This window comes from Mustelus asterias, chromosome 19 (genome assembly GCF_964213995.1).
Source record: "Mustelus asterias chromosome 19, sMusAst1.hap1.1, whole genome shotgun sequence".
In the NCBI taxonomy this organism is placed as follows: Eukaryota; Metazoa; Chordata; class Chondrichthyes; order Carcharhiniformes; family Triakidae; genus Mustelus; species Mustelus asterias.
In genome coordinates this window covers 59,063,059-59,084,940 of record NC_135819.1, presented here as the reverse complement: position 1 = coordinate 59,084,940, position 21,882 = coordinate 59,063,059, and the positions used below count along the sequence as shown (strand labels likewise).

The window sequence follows — 21,882 nt, the reverse complement described above, 5'->3', positions numbered from 1 at the left end:
TCTTCATTCAAAGGGTGGTGAACCCGTGGAATTCTTGACCACAGGAGACTGGAGTCCAAATCACTGAATATATTCAAGAAGGAAATAGATTTCTAGATTCTAAAAAGGTGGTCAAGGTGTATGGGGAGAAAACTGGAGGGTGGTATTGAGATGAGAGAATCAGCCATGATCATGTTGAATGGTGGAGCAGGCTTGAAAGGCTGAATAGCCCCACTCCTATTTTTTATGTTTCTATACATTACGAAGAGCACTGAGCCTACTACTGAGCCTGTGGAATCCCACTTGATACAGCTTTCCAATTGCAAAAACACATCTACTGGTACCCTTTGTTTCCTGCTAATGCGTATCGAATTTGCTACATTCCCCTGAATCCCAGGGGCTTTTACTTTTTAACTAATGTGCAACATGAGATCCTGTCAAAAGCCTTGCTAAAATCAAAATAGAGCACATCAACTGAATCACCTATAGATATATCATAATACTGCCACGTTTCTATCTGTGCCCTCAGCTCATCTGCTTCATTTGCTATAAATCTTTGCATTGAAGTATATGCCGTTGCGCACTGTCAAACGTTTCCCTATCTTTCGTTTCCTCGTTCTTCCAGACTCACTGACTAATTTTCTGTCTGCCATTTCTATTTTTCCCCATCTGTGTCCACCCTCAGTTTGCTAACTCCTGCCAAACTAGTTTAAACCTTGCCCAACAGCACTGGCAAATCTCCCCACAAGAATATTGGTCCCAGCCCTATTGTGGTGTTTGTTAGCTGTCCAGTTTGTACAGATCCCACATCCCATAGAACCATAGAAAATTACAGCTCAGAAACAGGCCTTTTGGCCCTTCTTGTCTGTGCCGAACCATTTTATGCCTAGTCCCACTGACCTGCACTTGGACCATATCCCTCCACACCCCTCTCATCCATGAACCCGTCCAAGTTTTTCTTAAATGTTAAAAGTGACCCCGCATTTACCACTTTATCCAGCAGCTCATTCCACACTCCCACCACTCTCTGTGTGAAGAAGCCCCCCCTAATATTCCCTTTAAACTTTTCTCCTTTCACCCTTAACCCATGCCCTCTGGTTTTTTTTCTCCCCTAGCCTCAGCGGAAAAAGCCTGCTTGCATTCACTCTATCTATACCCATCAAAATCTTATACACCTCTATCAAATCTCCCCTCAATCTTCTACGCTCCAGGGAATAAAGTCCCAACCTATTCAATCTCTCTCTGTAACTCAGCTTCTCAAGTCCCGGCAACATCCTTGTGAACCTTCTCTGCACTCTTTCAATCTTATTTACATCCTTCCTGTAACTAGGTGACCAAAACTGTACACAATACTCCAAATTCGGCCTCACCAATGCCTTATATAACCTTACCATAACACTCCAATTTTTATACTCGATACTCAGATTTATAAAGGCCAATGTACCAAAGGCACTCTTTACAACCCTATCCACCTGTGACGTCACTTTTAGGGAATTCTGTACCTGTATTCCCAGATCCCTCTGTTCAACTGCACTCTTCAGAGTCCTACCATTTACCCTGTACGTTCTTCTTTGGTTTGTCCTTCCAAAGTGCAATATCTCACACTTGTCTGCGTTAAATTCCATTTGCCATTTTTCAGCCCATTTTTCTAGTTGGTCCAAATCCCTCTGCAAGCTTTGAAAACCTTCCTCACTGTCCACTACACCTCCAATCTTTGTATCATCAGCAAACTTGCTGATCCAATTTACCACATTATCATCCAGATCATTGATATAGATGACAAACAACAATGGACCCAGAACTGGTCCCAATGCCCCTCGAGTCTGAAGCCGTCCGTCCTGCACCAGCTCTCTATCCAAGCACTTATCAGCTTCAACCACCCATTTCTATGCTCACTAGCACATGGCACTGAGCGCAAACCAGAGATTACTTTTGGAGAGATCCTATGTCTTACCTAATGCCCTAAAATCTGCTTTCAGGACATCATCCCCTTTTCTACCCATATCGCTGGTACCAATGTGAAACAAACAAAGAATAAAGAACAATACAGCACAGGAACAGGCCCTTCGGCCCTCCAAGCCCGTGCCGCTCCCTGGTCCAAACTAGACCATTCTTTTGTATCCCTCCATTCCCACTCCGTTCATATGGCTATCTAGATAAGTCTTAAACGTTCCCAGTGTGTCCGCCTCCACCACCTTGCCTGGCAGCGCATTCCAGGCCCCCACCACCCTCTGCGTAAAATATGTCCTTCTGATATCTGTGTTAAACCTCCCCCCCTTCACCTTGAACCTATGACCCCTCGTGAACGTCACCACCGACCTGGGGAATAGCTTCCCACCATTCACCCTATCTATGCCTTTCATAATTTTATACACCTCTATTAAGTCTCCCCTCATCCTCCGTCTTTCCAGGGAGAACAACCCCAGTTTACCCAATCTCTCCTCATAACTAAGCCCCTCCATACCAGGCAACATCCTAGTAAACCTCCTCTGTACTCTCTCCAAAGCCTCCACGTCCTTCTGGTAGTGTGGCGACCAGAACTGGACGCAGTATTCCAAATGCAGCCGTACCAACGTTCTATACATCTGCAACATCAGACCCCAACTTTTATACTCTATGCCCCGTCCTATAAAGGCAAGCATGCCATATGCCTTCTTCACCACCTTCTCCACCTGTGACGTCACCTTCAAGGATCTGTGGACTTGCACACCCAGGTCCCTCTGCGTATCTACACCCTTTATGGTTCTGCTATTTATCGTATAGCTCCTCCCTACATTATTTCTACCAAAATGCATCACTTCGCATTTATCAGAATTGAACTCCATCTGCCATTTCTTTGCCCAAATTTCCAGCCTATCTATATCCTTCTGTAGCTTCTGACAATGCTTCTCACTATCTGCAAGTCCTGCCAATTTTGTGCCGTCTGCAAACTTACTGATCACCCCAGTTACACCTTCTTCCAGATCGTTTATATAAATCACAAACAGCAGAGGTCCCAATACAGAGCCCTGCGGAACACCACTAGTCACAGGCCTCCAGCCGGAAAAAGACCCTTCCACTACCACCCTCTGTCTTCTGTGACCAAGCCAGTTCTCCACCCATTTAGCCACCTCCCCCTTTATCCCACAAGATCCAACCTTTTTCACCAGCCTACCATGAGGGACTTTGTCAAACGCTTTACTAAAGTCCATATAGACGACATCCATGGCCCTTCCCTCGTTAACCATTCTGGTCACTTCTTCAAAAAACTCCACCAGGTTAGTGAGGCATGACCTCCCTCTCTCAAAACCATGCTGACTATCGTTAATGAGTTTATTCCTTTCTAAATGCGCATACATCCTATCTCTAAGAATCTTCTCCAACAACTTCCCCACCACGGATGTCAAGCTCACCGGCCTATAATTTCCTGGGTTATCCTTCCTACCCTTCTTAAATAACGGGACCATATTAGCTATCCTCCAGTCCTCTGGGACCTCACCTGTGTCCAGTGACGAGACAAAGATTTGCGTCAGAGGCCCAGCGATTTCATCTCTCGTCTCCCTGAGCAGCCTTGGATAGATTCCATCAGGCCCTGGGGATTTGTCAGTCTTTATATTCTCTAACAAACCTAACACTTCCTCCCTTGTAATGGAGATTTTCTCCAATGGTTCAACACTCCCCTCCGAGACACTCCCAGTCAACACATCCCTCTCCTTTGTGAAAGTATTCATTTAGGATCTCCCCTACTTCTTTGGGCTCTCAGCATAATTCCCCACTTTTGTCCCTGAGAGGTCTGATTTTTTCCCTGACAACTCTTTTGTTCCCAACGTATGAATAAAATGCCTTGGGATTCTCCTTAATCCTGTCTGCCAAGGACATTTCGTGACCCCTTTTTGCCCTTCTAATTCCCCGTTTGAGTTCTTTCCTACTTTCTTCGTACTCCTCCAGAGCTCCCTCCGTTTTTAGCTGCCTGGACCTAACATACGCCTCTCTTTTCTTTTTGACCAGTCCCTCAATTTCCCTGGTTATCCACGGTTCTCGAATCCTACCCTTCCTATCCTTTTTTTACAGGCACATGCCTGCCCTGTAGCCCTAACAACTGTTCCTTAAAAGACTATCACATGCCTGACGTGGATTTACCCTCAAACAACCTCTCCCAATCAAGAGCTGCCAATTTCTGCCGAATCCCACTAAAGTTAGCCTTCTCCCAATCCAACACCTTACCCTTGGGACACCACTCATCCTTTTCCATCACTATCCTAAAGCTAACAGAATTGTGGTCACTATTTGCCACATGTTCCCCTACCGAAACTTTGAAGACCTGACTGGGCTCATTCCCCAGTACTAGGTCCAGTATAGCCTCCTCTCTAGTCGGGCTATCTACATATTGTTCTAAAGAACCCTCCTGTACGCATTTTACAATTCCTCCCCATTCAGAGTCCCAGCTCTCAGTGATTTCCAGTCTATACCAGGGAAATTGAAGTCTCCCACTCCTATTTTTCCTGCACCTATCCAGTATCTCCTGACATATCCGTTTTTCCACTTCCCTCGGGCTGTTGGGGGGCCTGTAGTATACCCCCAACATAGTGACTGCGCCCTTCCTGTTTCTAAGCTCCACCCAGAGTGACTCGTTACACGACCCCTCTGAATTGTCCTCCCTCTGCACCGCTGTAATATGCTCTCCAACTAATACTGCTACTCCCCCACCTCTTTTGGCCCCTCCTCTGTCTCGCCTAAAACACTTCTACCCCGGAATATTCAGCTGCCAGTCCTGTCCCTCTTTCAACCAAGTCTCTGCCACCGCAACCACATCCAAATTCCTCGTGAGCATTAAGGCCCTAAGTTCATCTGTCTTACCTGCTACATTCCTTGCATTGAAGTATAAGCATTCCAGACCTCCAGGCCCAGTGAGGTCATCCTCCCCCAGAGTGCTCTTCTTCTTTGCCAGCCTTGTCCCAGCCCCAAGCTCGTCCCCAGCCTCGACACTTGTAGACCTAATATTTTGATCCCCACCCCCCTGCCATACGAGTTTAAACCCCCGCAAACTGCACTAGCAAAACTCCCAGCCAGGATATTCGTGCCCTTCCAACTTAGTTGTGACCCGTCCTTCTTGTACAGGTGCCATCCTCTCCTGAAAACTTCCCATTGATCTAGGAAAATGAAGCCCTCCCTCCTGGACCAGTCCTTTAGCCAAGCATTCAATTGTACTAACTCCCTATTCTTAGCCTCACTGGCACGAGGCATTGGGAGCAGCCCAGAGATGGCCACCCTGGAGGCCTTACTTTTTAGTCTATTTCCCAACTCCCTGAATTGCTCTCGTAGGATCCCCCTGCTCTTCCTATCTATGTCATTTGCACCAATGTGTACAATGACATCCGTTTCTTTATCTTCCCCTTTTAAGATGCCTCCTATCCGCTCGGTGACATCCATTACCCCAGCACCAGATAGGCAGACTACCATTCTGGAGTCCCGTTCGCACCCACAGAATCGCCTGTCCATGCCTCTAACCAACGCATTCCCCACCACTATTGCTCTCCTAACCCCTCTCTTTCCTTTCCGGGATACAGAGCCTGACTCTGTGCCAGTGACCTGGTCACTGTGGCTTACCCCTGGAGAGTCATCCTCCTCCACACTATCCAAAACAATATACTTGTTTTGGAGGGGGACAACCACAGGTGACCCCTCCACTAATTGCTCACTCCCCTCCCCTCTCACACCTGTCGCCAAGCCCTTCCTATTATGAGAGACAGCCACTGGAGTACTCTCTGGTACATTACCCTTCTGACCTTTACTCCTCCGGCGGCACGGTAGCACAGTGGTTAGCACTGCTGCTTCACAGCTCCAGGGTCCTGGGTTTGATTCCCGGCTCGGGTCACTGTCTGTGTGGAGTTTGCACATTCTCCTCGTGTCTGCGTGGGTTTCCTCCGGGTGCTCCGGTTTCCTCCCACAGTCCAAAGATGTGCGGGTTAGGTTGATTGGCCAGGTTAAAAAATTGCCCCTTAGAGTCCTGGGATGTGTAGGTTAGAGGGATTTGGGGATAGGGCCTGGGTGGGATAGTGGTCGGTGCAGACTCGATGGGCCGAATGGCCTCCTTCTGCACTGTAGGGTTTCTATGATTCTAACTGTGACCCACGTGTCTTCCTCCCGATGCCCCGGTGTAACTAGTTCCCTATAACTCATGTCAATTATTCTCTCATTCTCCCTGACTAGACCAAGGTCAGCAATCTGTAGCTCCAGTTCCGTGACGCGGTCCCTCAGGAGCTGCAGTTCCACCGCACCTGGCACAAATGTGGTCCTCCGGGAGGCTAGGTGTTTCCAGGAACTCCCACATCCCACACCGGAAGCACCGAACTGGCCTATCACTCATAGTTACCCTTATCCTATATAGGTTTGGATAAAAATAACTTACCTTGCCTCGCCCTTTCTGCCTAAGCCCTGTGAGCCAAAGCCCTGACAGCTTTCACTCAGCTTCCCACTCACTCCACTGCCCGCTCCCGACGCTGCCTGCTGTATACTGCAGCCTACCTTTTATACTTCGCGCGCTTAAAAAACCTTTCCCAGACTCCTTGGCAGCCCACTTCCGGTTTTCACTTTAAACTTAAGAAAAATACAACAACAAAAGTACAGGCCAAAAAAAAAGACACACACTAACTGACTAATTAAATCAATAAATAAATACTTCAATTAATCTCTCATCAGCACTCCTGCCTCCAATCACTCCCTCTCTGCTTGCTCCAGTGGAACAACTGAAAACATTACCCTGGCTGTTCACCCTGCCCCTTAACATATTTATAAAGGAATTGTTTATCTTCCAATTCAAGTGTTTCACAAAACCCAGTTGTTAAAGCTGCCAAAAAAAAAAAAGGATTGATTAACTTACTCCTTTATTAAAGGTCTGTATATCTACATTTCCATAGATCGTTCCCAGGCAGATCACGTTCCCACCTTTGCTATGGACTTGGACTTTATGAGCCTGGATATGATAGTAGACAAAAAGGAGAAATTATACATTCACCCATGAACAAAGACTTCAAGTCTGCAATATTCCCAACAGAACTAGGATTCATTATATAATGTTTTCCCGATCAGGTTTCCACAAATTCAATGCTTTTAACATAAACCTGTTACAGTCACTGTCACAACATATAATGCCCAACGTCTTCTCAACACAGTAGCAGGTTGGTCTGACCAGCTGTACTGTACTTCTGGCATTGTCCAATTTAATTTGGAGTATTACAATGTTAAAATGCCGGTGCCTCTACATTACAATCCCAGCTTCCGATAGGGTATAAGGAGTTTAGATGGCGTGATCAGAGTATCACACCTAGGAAGATATAGACAGGATGAAAAAAGCTTTCAAATTAAAAGGGGAAAAAAGAAACCACAAAACGGTTCATTAATTATGAACTGCAGAATCTGAATCATAAGAAGCCCAAGAACATGAGAACCAGCATGAATATGATAGGCCAAGTGGCCTCCTGTACAGCAAGTTTTTATGATTCCATAAAACGCTAAGTTTAGTAAAATCAACATCTGACTGGTCAGAGGGATATGCAAAGGATCAGAAGCACAAGGAAGGTTAATTGTGTCAGTGTATAAAAACAACTGAAAATAAACAAACCACACACTTACATTTCAGCTGGAGGGCACTAGGGTTATTGCAGCTGGAAAGAAAATGTGGATTAAGCATGGAAATAGCACAGAATTTGGAGAGTTTCTTTTTAATATAAAAATGGTCAGGTGAGGGGGGAGAAAAAGTGCAAAAGCTAGAATGAGCTAACAATCTTAAGGTAAGGGAAACTCTTACGAATAGTGGCAAAAATTTCAAGTTATTATGTATGAGAAAGAGATTAAGGCAAACTTCCAAGGATAACAAATGAATTGACCAGAATAAACTGCACTGAGTGGTTAATGGCTAAACCCACAAACTGTGGAAAATATGCAAAGACATATTTGGTATGATTTAAAACCAGCACATACCCCTAAAAGGCAAGGCTCTAAAATTGTATAGTTAAGCAAACACGGTCAACAGATCTGGCAAGACAGGATCAAGCTAAATGGCTTAGACAAAAACAAAAGTGCAAATCCAGCAAACAGCTACATAAAGCAAAAGGATACAAATAATGTCGTGTAACAAATAAAGTGCAACAAGAATTACAAAAAGAATATGAAAAATACTTGTACAGGATATCAAAGCCAATGTAATAAATTTATCAAGCAAGTGTGGGAAAGAGTAATGAGAACCTATGTAAAGACAACTTCAGATCAGCCATGATCTTATTGAATGGCGGGGCAGGCTTGAGGGGCTAGATGGCCTACTCCTGCTCCTATTATGTTCTTAATTGTAAATACAATAATGAACAATGGGGAAATGGAACATTTGTTAAGAGTACTTTGTATCCATTTTTAATCTTGAAAGGACAAAATACAGCATTACATAGGAGCCTAAAAATAAGCCAAGGGGCAGAGGTTAGGTAAATTAATAATTAACATAATCAGAGTTAAGATAGATAAATTGTCTAATGAAAGCAGAGATAGAATGACTGAGTACCTGGGCAAGCCCAGGTTGATCAATTTAATTTAGAAGAATGAGAGGGGATCTTATACAAACATTAAAATTATGGAGGGAATAGATGAGATAGAAGCAGGGAGGTTGTTTCCACTGGCAGGTGAAACTAGAACTAGGAGGCATAGCCTCAAAATAAGGGGGAGCAGATTTAGAACTGAGTTGAGGAGGAACTTCGTCACCCAAAGGGTTGTGAATCTGTGGAATTCCCTGCCCAGTGAAGCAGTTGAGGCTACCTCATTGAATGTTTTTAAGGCAAGGATAGATACATTTCTGAACTGGAATTAAGGGTTATGGTGGGTGGACGGGTAAGTGGAGCTGAGTACACAAAAAGGTCAGTCGTGATTTTATTGAATGACGGAGCAAGTTCAAGGGACTAGATGGCCTACTCCTGCTCCTAGTTCTTATGATCAAAGAGAGACAGCATGGATTTGTTAAGGATTGGTCATGTGCACTAAACTGGTTAAATTATTTTAAAGCACTCACTAGTATGGTGGATAACGAACAGATTTGTCTTGGAAGGTTACTGAAAATGGAGACAAGTTGCTGAAACTTTTATCTTACGTTCGTTTGAATTGTGGCATTCTTGCGATCACAACCATACGTACCACAGGAGCAAAGGATGCTGGTTGGTTACAAATCAACTCTACTTGATCAAGGTATTGCCAAGGGGAAAGCAACAGGGAACTACAAGCTCCCCATGGTACCAAGTAACTTAATAGTCACAAGGCTAGAGTATATTTCTTTCGTTTGCAGAGAACGAATGTCTCTGTATGGATGTATATTGCTTCTACTGTAAATGAGCCACAGTATGAGCTTGATTAATTATCTTAAATTGGTTAAGTTTAGCTATTAGCACACGAGATTGTTCAGCAAATGCTGCCAAATCAAAGAATCACACTGAATAGTAGGGGTTGTGTTTTCATTTTTGCAAGCATGGGCTAGTTGAGTCGGTCTACACTCTTATCTATTACAAACAGCCAAAAGGAACATGTTGCAGCTGCTGGGAGAATGGCCCAAGTACCTGCATTGAAATTCATACATAACATTGCTCATTTGTGTAGTAGGCAGAAGGCCTGTTTGGACTGAGGGCAGCATCCGGTTAGTGGAAAATACCACTCGTGCAGCCACTGTATGGTAGCATGCAAAGACTTGCTTAACCTGTCACTCAAAATTGAGATACTTTGACTTTCTAGTTAATTGAAGGCACACCGGGCAATTGTCAGGTCTGAAAGCAGTGCTTTTGGTCCATTTGCGAGATACAGTGAACAAAGATCAGATCAGGGTAACCACCGTCATAGAATCATACAATTCCTACAGTGCAAAAGGAGGCCATTAGGCCCATCGAGCCTGCACCACCAATAACACCATCACATATCTTGGAAGCAACAAAATCTTGGGGATCAAGCTTGAAGGATTCAGAGTCAAGTAAAATTAATAGGTAGATTTAATTGTGGCACAATGGGGAAGAGAGTGACAGGAAAAAGTAATAGATACTTGACAGGAATTACGCAAGAGGGACAGTAACTAGGTACAGTTTTTCAGTAAAAGGGATTAGTCTGAGAACAATGGATTAGACATGGAAATGTGATCCATTTCCAACTACAGGGTCATTCAGCCTTGTTGTTCTTATTTCTATTTCCTTTGCCAACATTTAACCTTGTCAGTGTAATGACATGATTCCAGCAGCACTGTAGTCTTTTTACAGAGAAGGATGTAATCCCATTATGACAATTTTGCATACAGTATCAGTTAGAAAAATGTATACAAGAATGCCTAATTGGATAAAAGTATATGCATGCAAAATTAGTAATTATAGAGATTTTGATGGAACAGAAAAATATATGTAACTGCACCAAGTGTTTAGGTTTTGCTGGACACTGTACATTAAAAAATAAACTGCTAAAAAAAATCCTGTGTTCACCTATATTTGAATAATTGAGTCAATTGTGAGCAACACATTGAGAGCTGTGCATGTGAGCGTTATTGATACAATTAAAAATAGGTTTTTTTTCCTCTTAAATACACACAGAAGAAATGTTAATGCATGACCCAAGGTATTTCAGTTCAGAAACAAAAAAAGGTGTTGTTTCATCGACTTGTCCATTTTTTGTAATTACACTCAAACATAAGGCTTGCCCACATAGTTAAAATAACACTTTATTTAACTAATTGCATTATTTAACTAATTGCATAAATTAACTTTTGTGAAATCATGAGGATGGCTGTGATATCAGAATAGGATCAACATTCTCCTGACAGAATGGACAGCTTATGTCTCACTGTAACAGTATGAACTGGGGTCTATAACGTTACTCTTCTCCTTCAGCTGTGGAATAAAAGGACTTGGAAAGTACTAGGGGAGGTCAGGGTAAACACCAACAGCATTAATATTTTAATTTTCAGTTAAAACAAATAAACAAAAAGCATGACTCTAGTTCCCGTAGGCACTGCATGCTCTAAATCACAAATTTATTTGAAATATTCTATGAAGTTTTGCTGTGGTAATCCCACACGATCGTCTGCCAAGAATGTGATGTTTAAACTTCTGCTCCAAAAGTTATATCAATTGTCATTTATTTGTTAACCATGCCCCCTTGTGGTAACTTTCAGTAATTTAGAGTCATAGAGGTTTACAGCATAGAAACAGACCCTTTGGCCCAACTTGTCCATGCCACCCTTTTTTTAAAACCCCTAAACTAATCCCAATTGCCTGCATTTGGCCCATATCCCTCTATCCCCATGTAACTGTCTAAATGCTTTTTAAAAGACAAAATTGTACCCGCCTCTACTACTACCTCTGGCAGCTTGTTCCAGACACTCACTAGCCCCTGTGTGAAACAATTGCCCCTCTGGACACTTTTGTATCTCTCCCCTCTCACCTTAAACCTATGCCCTCTAGTTTTAGACTCCCCTACCTTTAGGAAAAGATATTGACTATCTAGCTGATCTGTGCCACTCATTATTTTATAGACCTCTATAAGATCACCCCTCAGCCTCCTACGCTCCAGAGAAAATAGTCCCAGTCTATCCAGCCTCTCCTTATAACTCAAACCATCAAGTCCCGGTAGCATCCTAGTAAATCTTTTCTGCACTCTTTCTAGTTTAATAATATCCTTTCTATAATAGGGTGACCAAAACTGTACATAGTATTCCAAGTGTGACCTTACCAATGTCTTGTACAACTTCAACAAGGCGTCCCAACTCCTGTATTCAATGTTCTGACCAATGAAACCAAGCATGCCGAATGCCTTCTTTACCACTCTGTCCACCTGTGAATCCACTTTCAAGGAGCTATGAACATGTACTCCTAGATCTCTTCATTCTGTAACTCTCCCCAACACCCTACCATTAACTGAGTAAGTCCTGCCCTGGTTCAATCTACCAAAATGCATCACCTCGCATTTATCTAAATTAAACTCCATCTGCCATTCATCAGCCCACTGGCCCAATTGATCAAAATCCTGCTGCAGTCAGAGATAACTTTCTTCACTGTCCACTATGCCACAATCTTGGTGTCATCTGCAAACTTACCAACCATGCCTGCTATATTCTCATCCAAATCATTAATATAAATGACAAATAACAGTGGACCCAGCACTAATCCCTGAAGCACATCGCTGGTCACAGGCCTCCAGTTTGAAAAACAACCCTCTATAACCACCCTCTGGCTTCCGTCAAGAGCCAATTTTGGATCCATTTAGATACCTCACCGTGGATCCCATGAGATTTAATCTTATGCAACAACCTACCATGCGGTACCTTGTCAAAGGCCTTGCTAAAGACCATGTAGACAACATCAATTGCACTGCCCTCATCTACCTTCTTGGTTACCCCTTCAAAAAGCTCAATCAAATTTGTGAGACATGGCTTTCCATTCACAAAGCCATGCTGACTGTTCCTAATCAGTCTTTGTGTCTCTAAATGCCTGTAGATCCTATCTCTAAAAATACCTTCCAACAACTTACCCACCACAGATGTGAGGCTCACTGACCTGTAGTTCCCAAGGCTTTTCTCTGCAGCCCTTTTTAAACAAAGGCACAACATTTGCCACCCTCCAATCTTCAGGCACCTCACCCATGACTATCAATGATTCAAATATTCTGCTAAGGGACCTGCAATTTCCTCCCTAGCCTCCCCCAATGTCCTGGGATATACTTCATCAGGTCCCGGGGATTTATCGACCTTGATGCGCTTTAAGATTTCCAGCACCTCCTTCTCTGTATTATGTACACTCCTCAAGACATCACTATTTATTTCCCCAAATTCCCTAACATCCATGCTTTTCTCAACAGTAAATACTGATTTAGGTTGTGCTTTGCTCAGGAAGTCAATCCTGTATGCTTGTACAGGGCGTGGAATACTTTGTTTAAAATCAACAGGTGACTTAATTCAGCTCACATTTATTATTGGCAAAATTGATGGCACAGTGGTTAGCACTGCTGCCTCACAGCTCCAGGGACATGCATTCAATTCCAGCATTGGGTCACTGTCTTTGTAGAGTCTGCACGTTCTCTGTGGGGACATGGTTAACAAATAAATGACAACTGATATAACTTTTGTATCAGAAGTTTAAACATCACATTCTTGGCAGACGATCGTGTGGGATTACCACAGCAAAACTTCATAGAATATTTCAAATAAATTTGTGATTTAGAGCATGCAGTGCCTACAGGAACTAGAGTCATGCTTTTTGTTTATTTGTTTTAGCTGAAAATTAAAATACTAAAGCTGTTGGTTGGTGTTTATCCTGACCTCAGCTAGTGGGTTTCCTCTGGGTGCTCTGCTTTCCTCCCAAGTCCAAAGATGCGCAGGTTAGGTGGATTGGCTATGCTAAATTGCTCCTTAAGTGTCCAAAGATGTGTAGGTTAGATTGATGGTAAAGGTGTGGAGTTACAGGGATAGGGTGAGGGAAGAGGGCCTGGGTAAGATACTCGTCAGAATCTGTGCAAATTCAACGGGCTGAATGGTCTCTTCGGCACTGTAGGGATCCTATGAATTTCAAAGGGGTGGTTTCATTATCAAGTGGATCCTCAGGGATAGTTTATAATGTTTCTCCTGTTGCAAAAAGAGACGTGCTGTCAAAGCTTTTCATCTTGTACTCATCAGGACAAAAATCACACGAATACCAAATCTTAAAAGGAGGACAACAATATATATTGTATGAGAAGAGGATGCTAATTGGTTGGGAAGTGGTCTCTGATTGACAGAGGCCTTGCCATGGAGACAGCACCAGGGAACAGTTAACAGCCAAGTTTTTGTTTAAATTCAAACCAGGTAAATTGACTCTAATTGGTCAAGGCATTGCCATGGCGAATGCACCAGGGAATGGCCATCCCCCAAGTTTTTGTTCAGTTGTAAAAAGCGCAGCACATTTACACATTCACAGATGTGGACAGGGGCCCTGTGTGAATATATTTAATTTCTAGCTTGTGTAAGTAAACTAAGCTGTGAACCTGACAATCTTAAATTGGTTATTAGTGTAATTCTTAGCACAATTTTGAGTGTTGTATAATCATGGATGTTGCACAATCTCGGAACCACATCTAATAGAACATAGAACAGTACAGGCCCTTCGGCCCACGATGTTGTGCCGAGCTTTATCTGAAACCAAGATCAAGCTATCCCACTCCCTATCATCCTGGTGTGCTCCATGTGCCTATCCAATAACCGCTTAAATGTTCCTAAAGTGTCTGACTCCACTATCACTGCAGGCAGTCCATTCCACACCCCAACCACTCTCTGCGTAAAGAACCTACCTCTGATATCCTTCCTATATCTCCCACCACGAACCCTATAGTTATGCCCCCTTGTAATAGCTCCATCCACCCGAGGAAATAGTCTTTGAACGTTCACTCTATCGATCCCCTTCATCATTTTATAAACCTCTATTAAGTCTCCCCTCAGCCTTCTCCTAATGTTGGATATTATGCTGTGAGTTCTGCAACCACAAGCTAGTTGAGCACAATCTGTACTTTGTCTGTTGCAAACAGCCAAATGAACTTGCTGTTTGATATAATCCACCAGTCCTTGGAATATATATATACCAGGCATCGCACCAGCACTAAATTCAGATTCCACATTACTCATTCGTGTGGTAGAAGAAATCTTTTTCGTTTGATGGCAGCATCCAGTTACCATTCATGTTGCTGCTACATATTAGCAGCAGAAAAACCAGTTAGCGTCGCCTGTTGCCACATTTTTTGAGACACTTTATCCTCCCATGGTAATGAGGTAGGCTGGGTAGTTTTCAGGAGTGAGAGTGACAGCCTTAGGCCCATTAATAAGTTTGCGCAATATACAGAGAGCAATAAACTGCTGTTCCCTTCGAGATTTAGTATTTGTAATTTTGTCCTGATGACTGCAAGACGAAAAGCTTTGACAGCAACTCTGTTTTTTTAGCAGTACACAAGTCTTGTGCCACCAAATGACAATATTTTTTTTAATCCTCTGCCATTCACCTCGGGGCAAAATTTTCTTCAGCAGCAAGATCAGCAATGTACACGTACATTTTGCGCAACAATCTCACAGTTGCCGACTTACTCCAAACTTTATTGATTTTGTACTTCGAAAAAGCAAAAGGGTAAATCAGTAGAGGCTCAGCCAATAGACAATACACAAACATGTGTTCCTCACAGAAGAGCTAAACCTTTCTACTTCAAGTACAAACTTTGGACATATCCTACATAACTAACTTTGGGTATTTAAATACAAAATGATTAGATTTCCAAAATCCATTTGCATTGAGAACACTGCACTTTACTGAAGTAATGACACAAGTTATTGCTGTCACGTCAAATTTCCTGAGACATGTGCCCTAAACTGGACCCTATAACCATTACATTGAGACATCTCCAGAGAATCACCTTTATTAATTGAAAGCCTGCTGAAGACCTACCATGTTAACTGTCAAAACTGTTCAGCAATGTATCCACTGGCAAAGATTTCTCATTTGGTAGAAGACATTAGTATCACGTTTAGTTTTCAATAGTAATCCAGTATCCAACCAAGGATTATTATACACACACAAACAGGTATAATTTTTTATATTATTTCTTCTTCAAATGAAGTAGCAGTGTCCATTTATTCCATCACAAATTGCTGCAATTCTGCTTGTATCCGCTCGCCCCCACTTTTGGTCTCTTGTGCATTCCAGATTTTAACCATACCACCACTGGTGGCTCTGCCTTTTCTCTGACTTGGCTTCAATTCTGGAACTCCCTGCTGAAGCTTCTTGTCACTCCCCCATCATGTAAGATACTCCCCAAAACCTACCTCTTTGATCATCACCTGTCCTATATCGCCTTATGAGGCCTGCTGGTGCCAAATTTTATATAACCCTCATGTGAACGTCTTGGAACATTTTACTATCTAAAGGCACTAGACAAATACAAAGTTGTTGTTTTCACAGACAGGGATGAAAAACAGACATCTCCTAACAAAATTACTTTTGGATATTGTTCTCAGATTTTGAAATAATTTATATTGAAAGCACACTATCGCATTTTAAGGAATATTCTAAACTAACCAAAAGTATTTTGATAATCTTGTCAATTAAACTCTATAAACTAATTCAGCTCCTTAATGTTGAAAAGCCCAGTAACTTTGACAATGTCACCAAAACACCAAAATGAAAAACTCTCAAACAATTTTTTGAGAAAAATGTTTTGTACCTTTAATGAGTTCAGGATACTGTGCCCTTTCTCAGTCTCTACATAGCAGTTATCACCCTCCATTTTTTTTATTTTAACACATCCTTTATGAAATGTGCTAATGTCCAGGTCTGCAAACAGAAATGTGAAAATTTAAATAAATATTTTTAAATCAACTAGTCACAACATACCAAACCAGGTGCCTATTTATTCTAAATGCTGGGCGAGTTACGTAATTATAGTGCATTCATAAAATATTTTCCATAATGCAAGGCACGTCATATTTAAGTTTCCCTACATTACCAATAGAAATCTGTCACATAGATCCAGGAGGCAAAAATGGGAAAATATGATAATTTTGTCCCTATCCTGGAAAGACAAAGTTTACCTTAATGTCATCATCATCAGAGAAGGCTCAGTAGACTGGGAAAAAGGGACAGTCTTAGGGAGAAACATTGAGCCTATACTCATTGGAGTTTAAGAGAATGAGGTGATCTTATTGAAACACACAAGATTCTGAGGGGGCGTGACACGGCTGGGAGGATGTTTCCGATCATGAGGGAACCTTACGTTTAAGATGTGAATAAGGAGGAATTTCTTCACTCAGTGGGTTGTTTAAGTCTTTGGAACTCTCTTCCACAGAGAGCAGAAGGGGCTGGGTCATTGAATGCATTCAAAGCTAAATTAGGCAGAGTTTTAGTCGACAAGGGAGGTAACAGTTAAGGTCACAATCACAGCATTGCTACAGCACAAGAGGCCATTCAGCCCATCATGTCTACACCAGCTCACCTAATTAACCAATCACCTAGTGCCATTTTACTGCCTTTGCCCCCCCCACCCCATAACCTCACACCTTGATATTTGAACAGGAACGGTCTAATTTCCTTTTGAATGCTTAGATCGTGCCTGCTTCCACCAATGCCAATGCATTGCAGATCTTAACCATTCACTGCATGGAAAAAATTTTCATGTATCACTTTTGCTTCTTTTGCCAATTACTTTTAATCTGTGCCCTCTTGTTCTCACTTCTTTCATGAATGGAATGATAGAATCATAGAAATCATAGAAACCCTACAGTGCAGAAAGAGGCCATTGGGCCCATCGAGTCTACACCGACCACAATCCCACCCAGGCCCTACCTCCATATCCCTACATATTTACCCACTAACCCCTCTAACTTATGCATTTCAGGACACTAAGGGGCAATTTTTAACCTGGCCAATCAACCTAACCTGCACATCTTTGGACTGTGGGAAGAAACCGGAGCCCCCGGAGAAAACCCACGCAGACACGAGGAGAATGCGCAAACTCCACACAGACAGTGACCCAAGCCGGGAATCGAACCCAGGTCCCTGGAGCTGTGAAGCAGCAGTGCTGACCACTGTGCTACCGTGCTGCTCTTCATAAGAAACAGTTTCTTCTTATGCACTCTGTCCAACCCGCCCTCATGATTTTGAATACCTCCATCAGACCTTCTCTTAGCCTTCTCTTCTCTAAGGAAAACAGGCCTCAGGGGTGGGATGGAGAAGGATAAGTGCTATTGTTACCCAGAAGCTAGAAGTGGTTTTAATTCTTCTCACTTTTCCAGGGAAACAGTTGCTGTATGGCAGCCGGAACCATTGGAGGTTTGTGATTTAAATCACATTTTTGATGGTTCCCAGTGCAGGGCATTTGCCCAAAGGAAGCTTGAACTTTCCAGGCAACTGCTGTGGGGTGGCATGGTGGTTAGCACTGCTGCCTCACAGCGCCAGGGACCTGGGTTCAATTCCTGGCTTGGGTCAGTCACTGTCTGTGCGGAGTCTGCACATTCTATCCATGTCTGCATGGGTTTCCTCCCACAGTCTGAAAGAGTGTGGCGACGAGGGGAATTTTGCAGTAACTTCACTGCAGTGTTAATGTAAGCCTTACCTGTGACTAATAAATAAACTTTTTTCAATCCTTATCTGGGAATATCGGGGGGGGGGGGGGAGGGAGAGAGAGAGAGAGAGGAGGAGGACTTCCCCAGCACCTCTTTAGGACACTCCCCATTTATACTGTCCTGGAGCTCAGAAATTATGGTCCACAACTACCTGTCTATAAAATTCACGCAAGTAGGCATATTGTTTTGACTTATGAACTCCTAACTAGAGAACCTGAACAAACAAACAAAACTGACAGAAGGTTTTTCCTCCTCTTCATGAATATGGAATAGATATAATAGCTTCATAGTAAAACCTACATCCAAATCAGAGAACTGAAGAAGACGATGATGGCCTGTATAACAGAGACTGCCCTTCAAAGGGTGGATTGAGAATGTGTTATTATTTCCATTGGTCTTTTTATTGGTTCTAAAATATCTCCTGTAGCTTTCTGAAAAAAAGTTCAATTTTTACACAAGGAAATAATTAGCAGGTGTAGGGAAGGATACACAGGAGCAACACATCCAGTAGGAGTCAGATCACTTCCATCACAATAATCACTTTTTGATCTTAACTACAAAACAGGGTTTTATTGAAACCAAAAGAGAAAATGCTGGAAAATCTCAGCAGGTCTGGCAGCACCTGTAAGGGGAGAAAAGAGCTGACGTTGCGAGTCCAGATGACCCAACATCAGCTCTTTTCACTCCTTAGAGATTCTGCCAGACCTACTGAGATTTTCCAGCATTTTCTCTTTTGGTTTCAGATTCCAGCATCTGCAGTAATTTGGATTGGCGGCACGGTGTCACAGTGGTTAGCACTGCTGCCTCACAGCGCCAGGGTTCAATTCCCAGCTTGGGTCACTGCCTGTGCGGAATTTGCACATTCTCCCCATGTCTGCGTGGGTTTCCTCCCACATTCTGAAAGACGTGCGGGTTAGGGTGCATTGACCCGAACAGGTGCCGGACTGTGGTGGCTAGGGGAATTTCACAGTAACTTCATTGCAGTGTGAATGTAAGCCTTACTTGCGACACTAATAAACAAACTTTTTCATAGAAATTATAGAAACCCTACAGTACAGAAAGAGGCCATTCGGCCCATCGTGTCTGCACCGACCACAATCCCACCCAGGCCCTACCCCCATATCCCTACATATTTTACCCACTAATCCCTCTAATCTACACATCCCAGGACACTAAGGGGCAATTTTAACCTGGCCAATCAACCTAATCCGCACATCTTTGGACTGTGGGAGGAAACGGGAGCACCTGGAGGAAACCCACGCAGACACGAGGAGAATGTGCAAACTCCACACAGACAGCGACCCAATTTTTAATCCAGGGTTTTATTAAGTTTGGCTTTTCTTTCTGAAGAAAAACAGTAATTGATGTTCAAGGTGCAGATAACCACTCACCAAACTTGACCGGAGTTACCAGATCCACGCGAGTATCACTGCTGACACGGTCAGAGCTCACTACCATCTGTCTCGAAGCCTTGTCATACTGAACCACCACATCGTCCACATTCGCCCCTTGGTGCGGGGAAACGAGCTCGACGAAAGCGCGGTCAGCCGCCGGGTAGCCGTGCGGGTCCAGCGGCTTCACGGTCACATCGCAGGGCAGGCGGACCTTTAAAGAGCCGAAAGGATCCACCAGCAGCGTCCAGCGCTTCAGGGGGCTGCCCTTGGGCCGGGGGCCCAGGCGGCGCCAGCTGCCGCACACCCACCTGCGGGCCGCCGAAGGGAGGAAACAGCGGGCGCCCTCCCTCAGCCCAAACCCCCGACGGCAAAAGGCAGCCAGGGAAGTCATGCTGGAGCCGGGGTGAAGTAGAGCCCCCCTCGGGGGGGACTCCCGCTGCTGCCGCGCCGCCCTCACTCCCGCTCCAGCGCCACCCTCACTCCCGCTCCAGCGCCGCCCTCACTCCCGCTCCAGCGCCGCCCTCACTCCCGCTCCAGCGCCGCCCTCACTCCCGCTCCAACGCCACTTGCTGCTGCTGCTGCTGTTGTTGTTGTTTACGCGGGACAGCGCAGGAGCTGTCGGGAGTTGGAGTCCGCGCACGCGCACTCTAAACAACCCCGGTGCCGGACTACAACTCCCACAGTGCAACGCGAGCAGTGGCGGCTGGCCAACCATCGGAGTAAGGAGTCTCACAACACCAGGTTAAAATCCAACAGGTTTATTTGGCAGCAAATGCCACTAGCTTTCGGAACAGGCTGTTCCTTCGTCAGGTGGAGTGGGAGATCGGCTCACAAACAGGGCTCAGTAAGAGTTTTAACAACACCAGGTTAAAGTCCAACAGGTTTATTTGGTAGCAAATACCATTAGCTTTCAGAGCCCTGCTCCTTCGTCAGATGGAGTGGAAATCTGCTCACAAACAAGGCATACACAGACACAAAATCAAGTTACAGAATACTGATTAGAATGCGAATCTTTACAGCTAACCAAGTCTTAAAGATACCGACAATGTGAGTGGAGGGAGCATTAGGCACAGATTAAAGAGATGTGTAAATGTGTGTAAATAAACACGCATTTGTGTGTAAAGAAATGTGTGTAAATAAACCTGTTGGACTTTAACCTGTTGTTAAAAGTCTTACTGTGTTCACCCCAGTCCAACGCCGGCATCTCCACATCATCACAAACAGGGCATACAGAGACACAAACTCAATTTACATGAATAATGATTGGAATGCAAGTCTTTACAGCTAATCAAGTCTTAAAGGTACAGACAATGTGAGTGGAGGGAGCATTAAGCACAGGTTAAAGAGATGTGTAAAGTCTCCAGACAGGACAGTTAGTGAGATTTTGCAGGTCCAGGCAAGTTGTGGGGGTTACAGATAGTGTGACATGAACCCAAGATCCCGGTTTGGGCCATCCTCATGTGTGCGGAACTTGGCTATCAGTCTCTGCTCAGCGACTCTGCGTTGTCGTGTGTTGTGAAGGCCGCCTTGGAGAACGCTTACCCGAAGATCAGAGGCCGAATGTCCGTGACCGCTGAAGTGCTCCCACACAGGAAGAAAACGCTCTTGCCTGGTGATTGTCGAGCGATGTTCATTCATCCGTTGTCGTAGCGTCTGCATGGCTTCCCCAATGTACCCCAATGGTTCCTCATTGTACCAATGTACAATGAACCATCAGACTCAGCAGAGTGACCAGATAGCCTGCCTTACACTCATTGATAGATGGCTAATGGGCTACCTAACCTAATTCAAAGGGAAATTAATAGACAATATACGTGTTTTAAAAACTCTTTGATGAGGATCTATTGCAGACTCTGTGCTGAAATGCTTTTTAAAAACATGTTGACCCATCTCAGCATTTTCTATTGTAATAACATAAAGAGTAGTTGGATAAAATATAATGCTACAGCAATAAAGTAACCTGTAGCCATCTGAATAGTTAAAGTGTATATGAGGGTAAATCGTTCACCGTCCCTGATTGGAATAATTATTAATAAATGATCATTATTATAATTATAATATTTTTATAGCATTGTGGTGAACCATCGTTGGTTCCCACTGGATAGTACTGAGCCAGGGGCTGGCCAGTACTACAAGGATGTACATATGTTACTGTTGGGTTGTGCTATTGTTGCTGTTGGGGTTAGGGTGGGGTTGTTACACCTTTGTACTGTGGTGTTGTGGCACATCCCAGTCGGGCTCCGCCTCCTGGGAGAGGTATAAGAGTCCCTGCTCTGGCCGGGACCCCTTCAGTCTGGGATAGTGTATATAAGTTCTGGCAGCTTCATTACAGTAAATAAAAGCCTTTCATTTACTGAGCTTCAGGCCTCGTGTTTGAGTAGCGCATCAAGCATC

The 21,882-nt window shown here is 43.8% G+C and overlaps 1 protein-coding gene across 3 annotated transcripts in view; it reads right to left on the bottom strand.

The window, feature by feature from the left end:
* The window catches only part of fam185a (family with sequence similarity 185 member A), a 67,645-nt gene extending 47,536 nt beyond the window's left edge, over nucleotides 1-20,109 (bottom strand). The window contains exons 1-5 of one of the 3 annotated variants that reach the window (XM_078235624.1): nucleotides 20,062-20,093; nucleotides 19,486-20,009; nucleotides 16,198-16,307; nucleotides 12,926-13,039; nucleotides 6,839-6,931 (exon numbers count right to left, since the gene is read on the bottom strand). In XM_078235624.1, the coding sequence (XP_078091750.1) occupies nucleotides 6,839-6,931; nucleotides 12,926-13,039; nucleotides 16,198-16,307; nucleotides 19,486-19,879 (711 nt within the window). In that variant the 5' untranslated portion in view covers nucleotides 19,880-20,009; nucleotides 20,062-20,093. The other 2 variants (XR_013500185.1, XM_078235625.1) reach the window with 2 other exon arrangements.
* Between the last annotated feature and the right edge of the window lie 1,773 nt (nucleotides 20,110-21,882).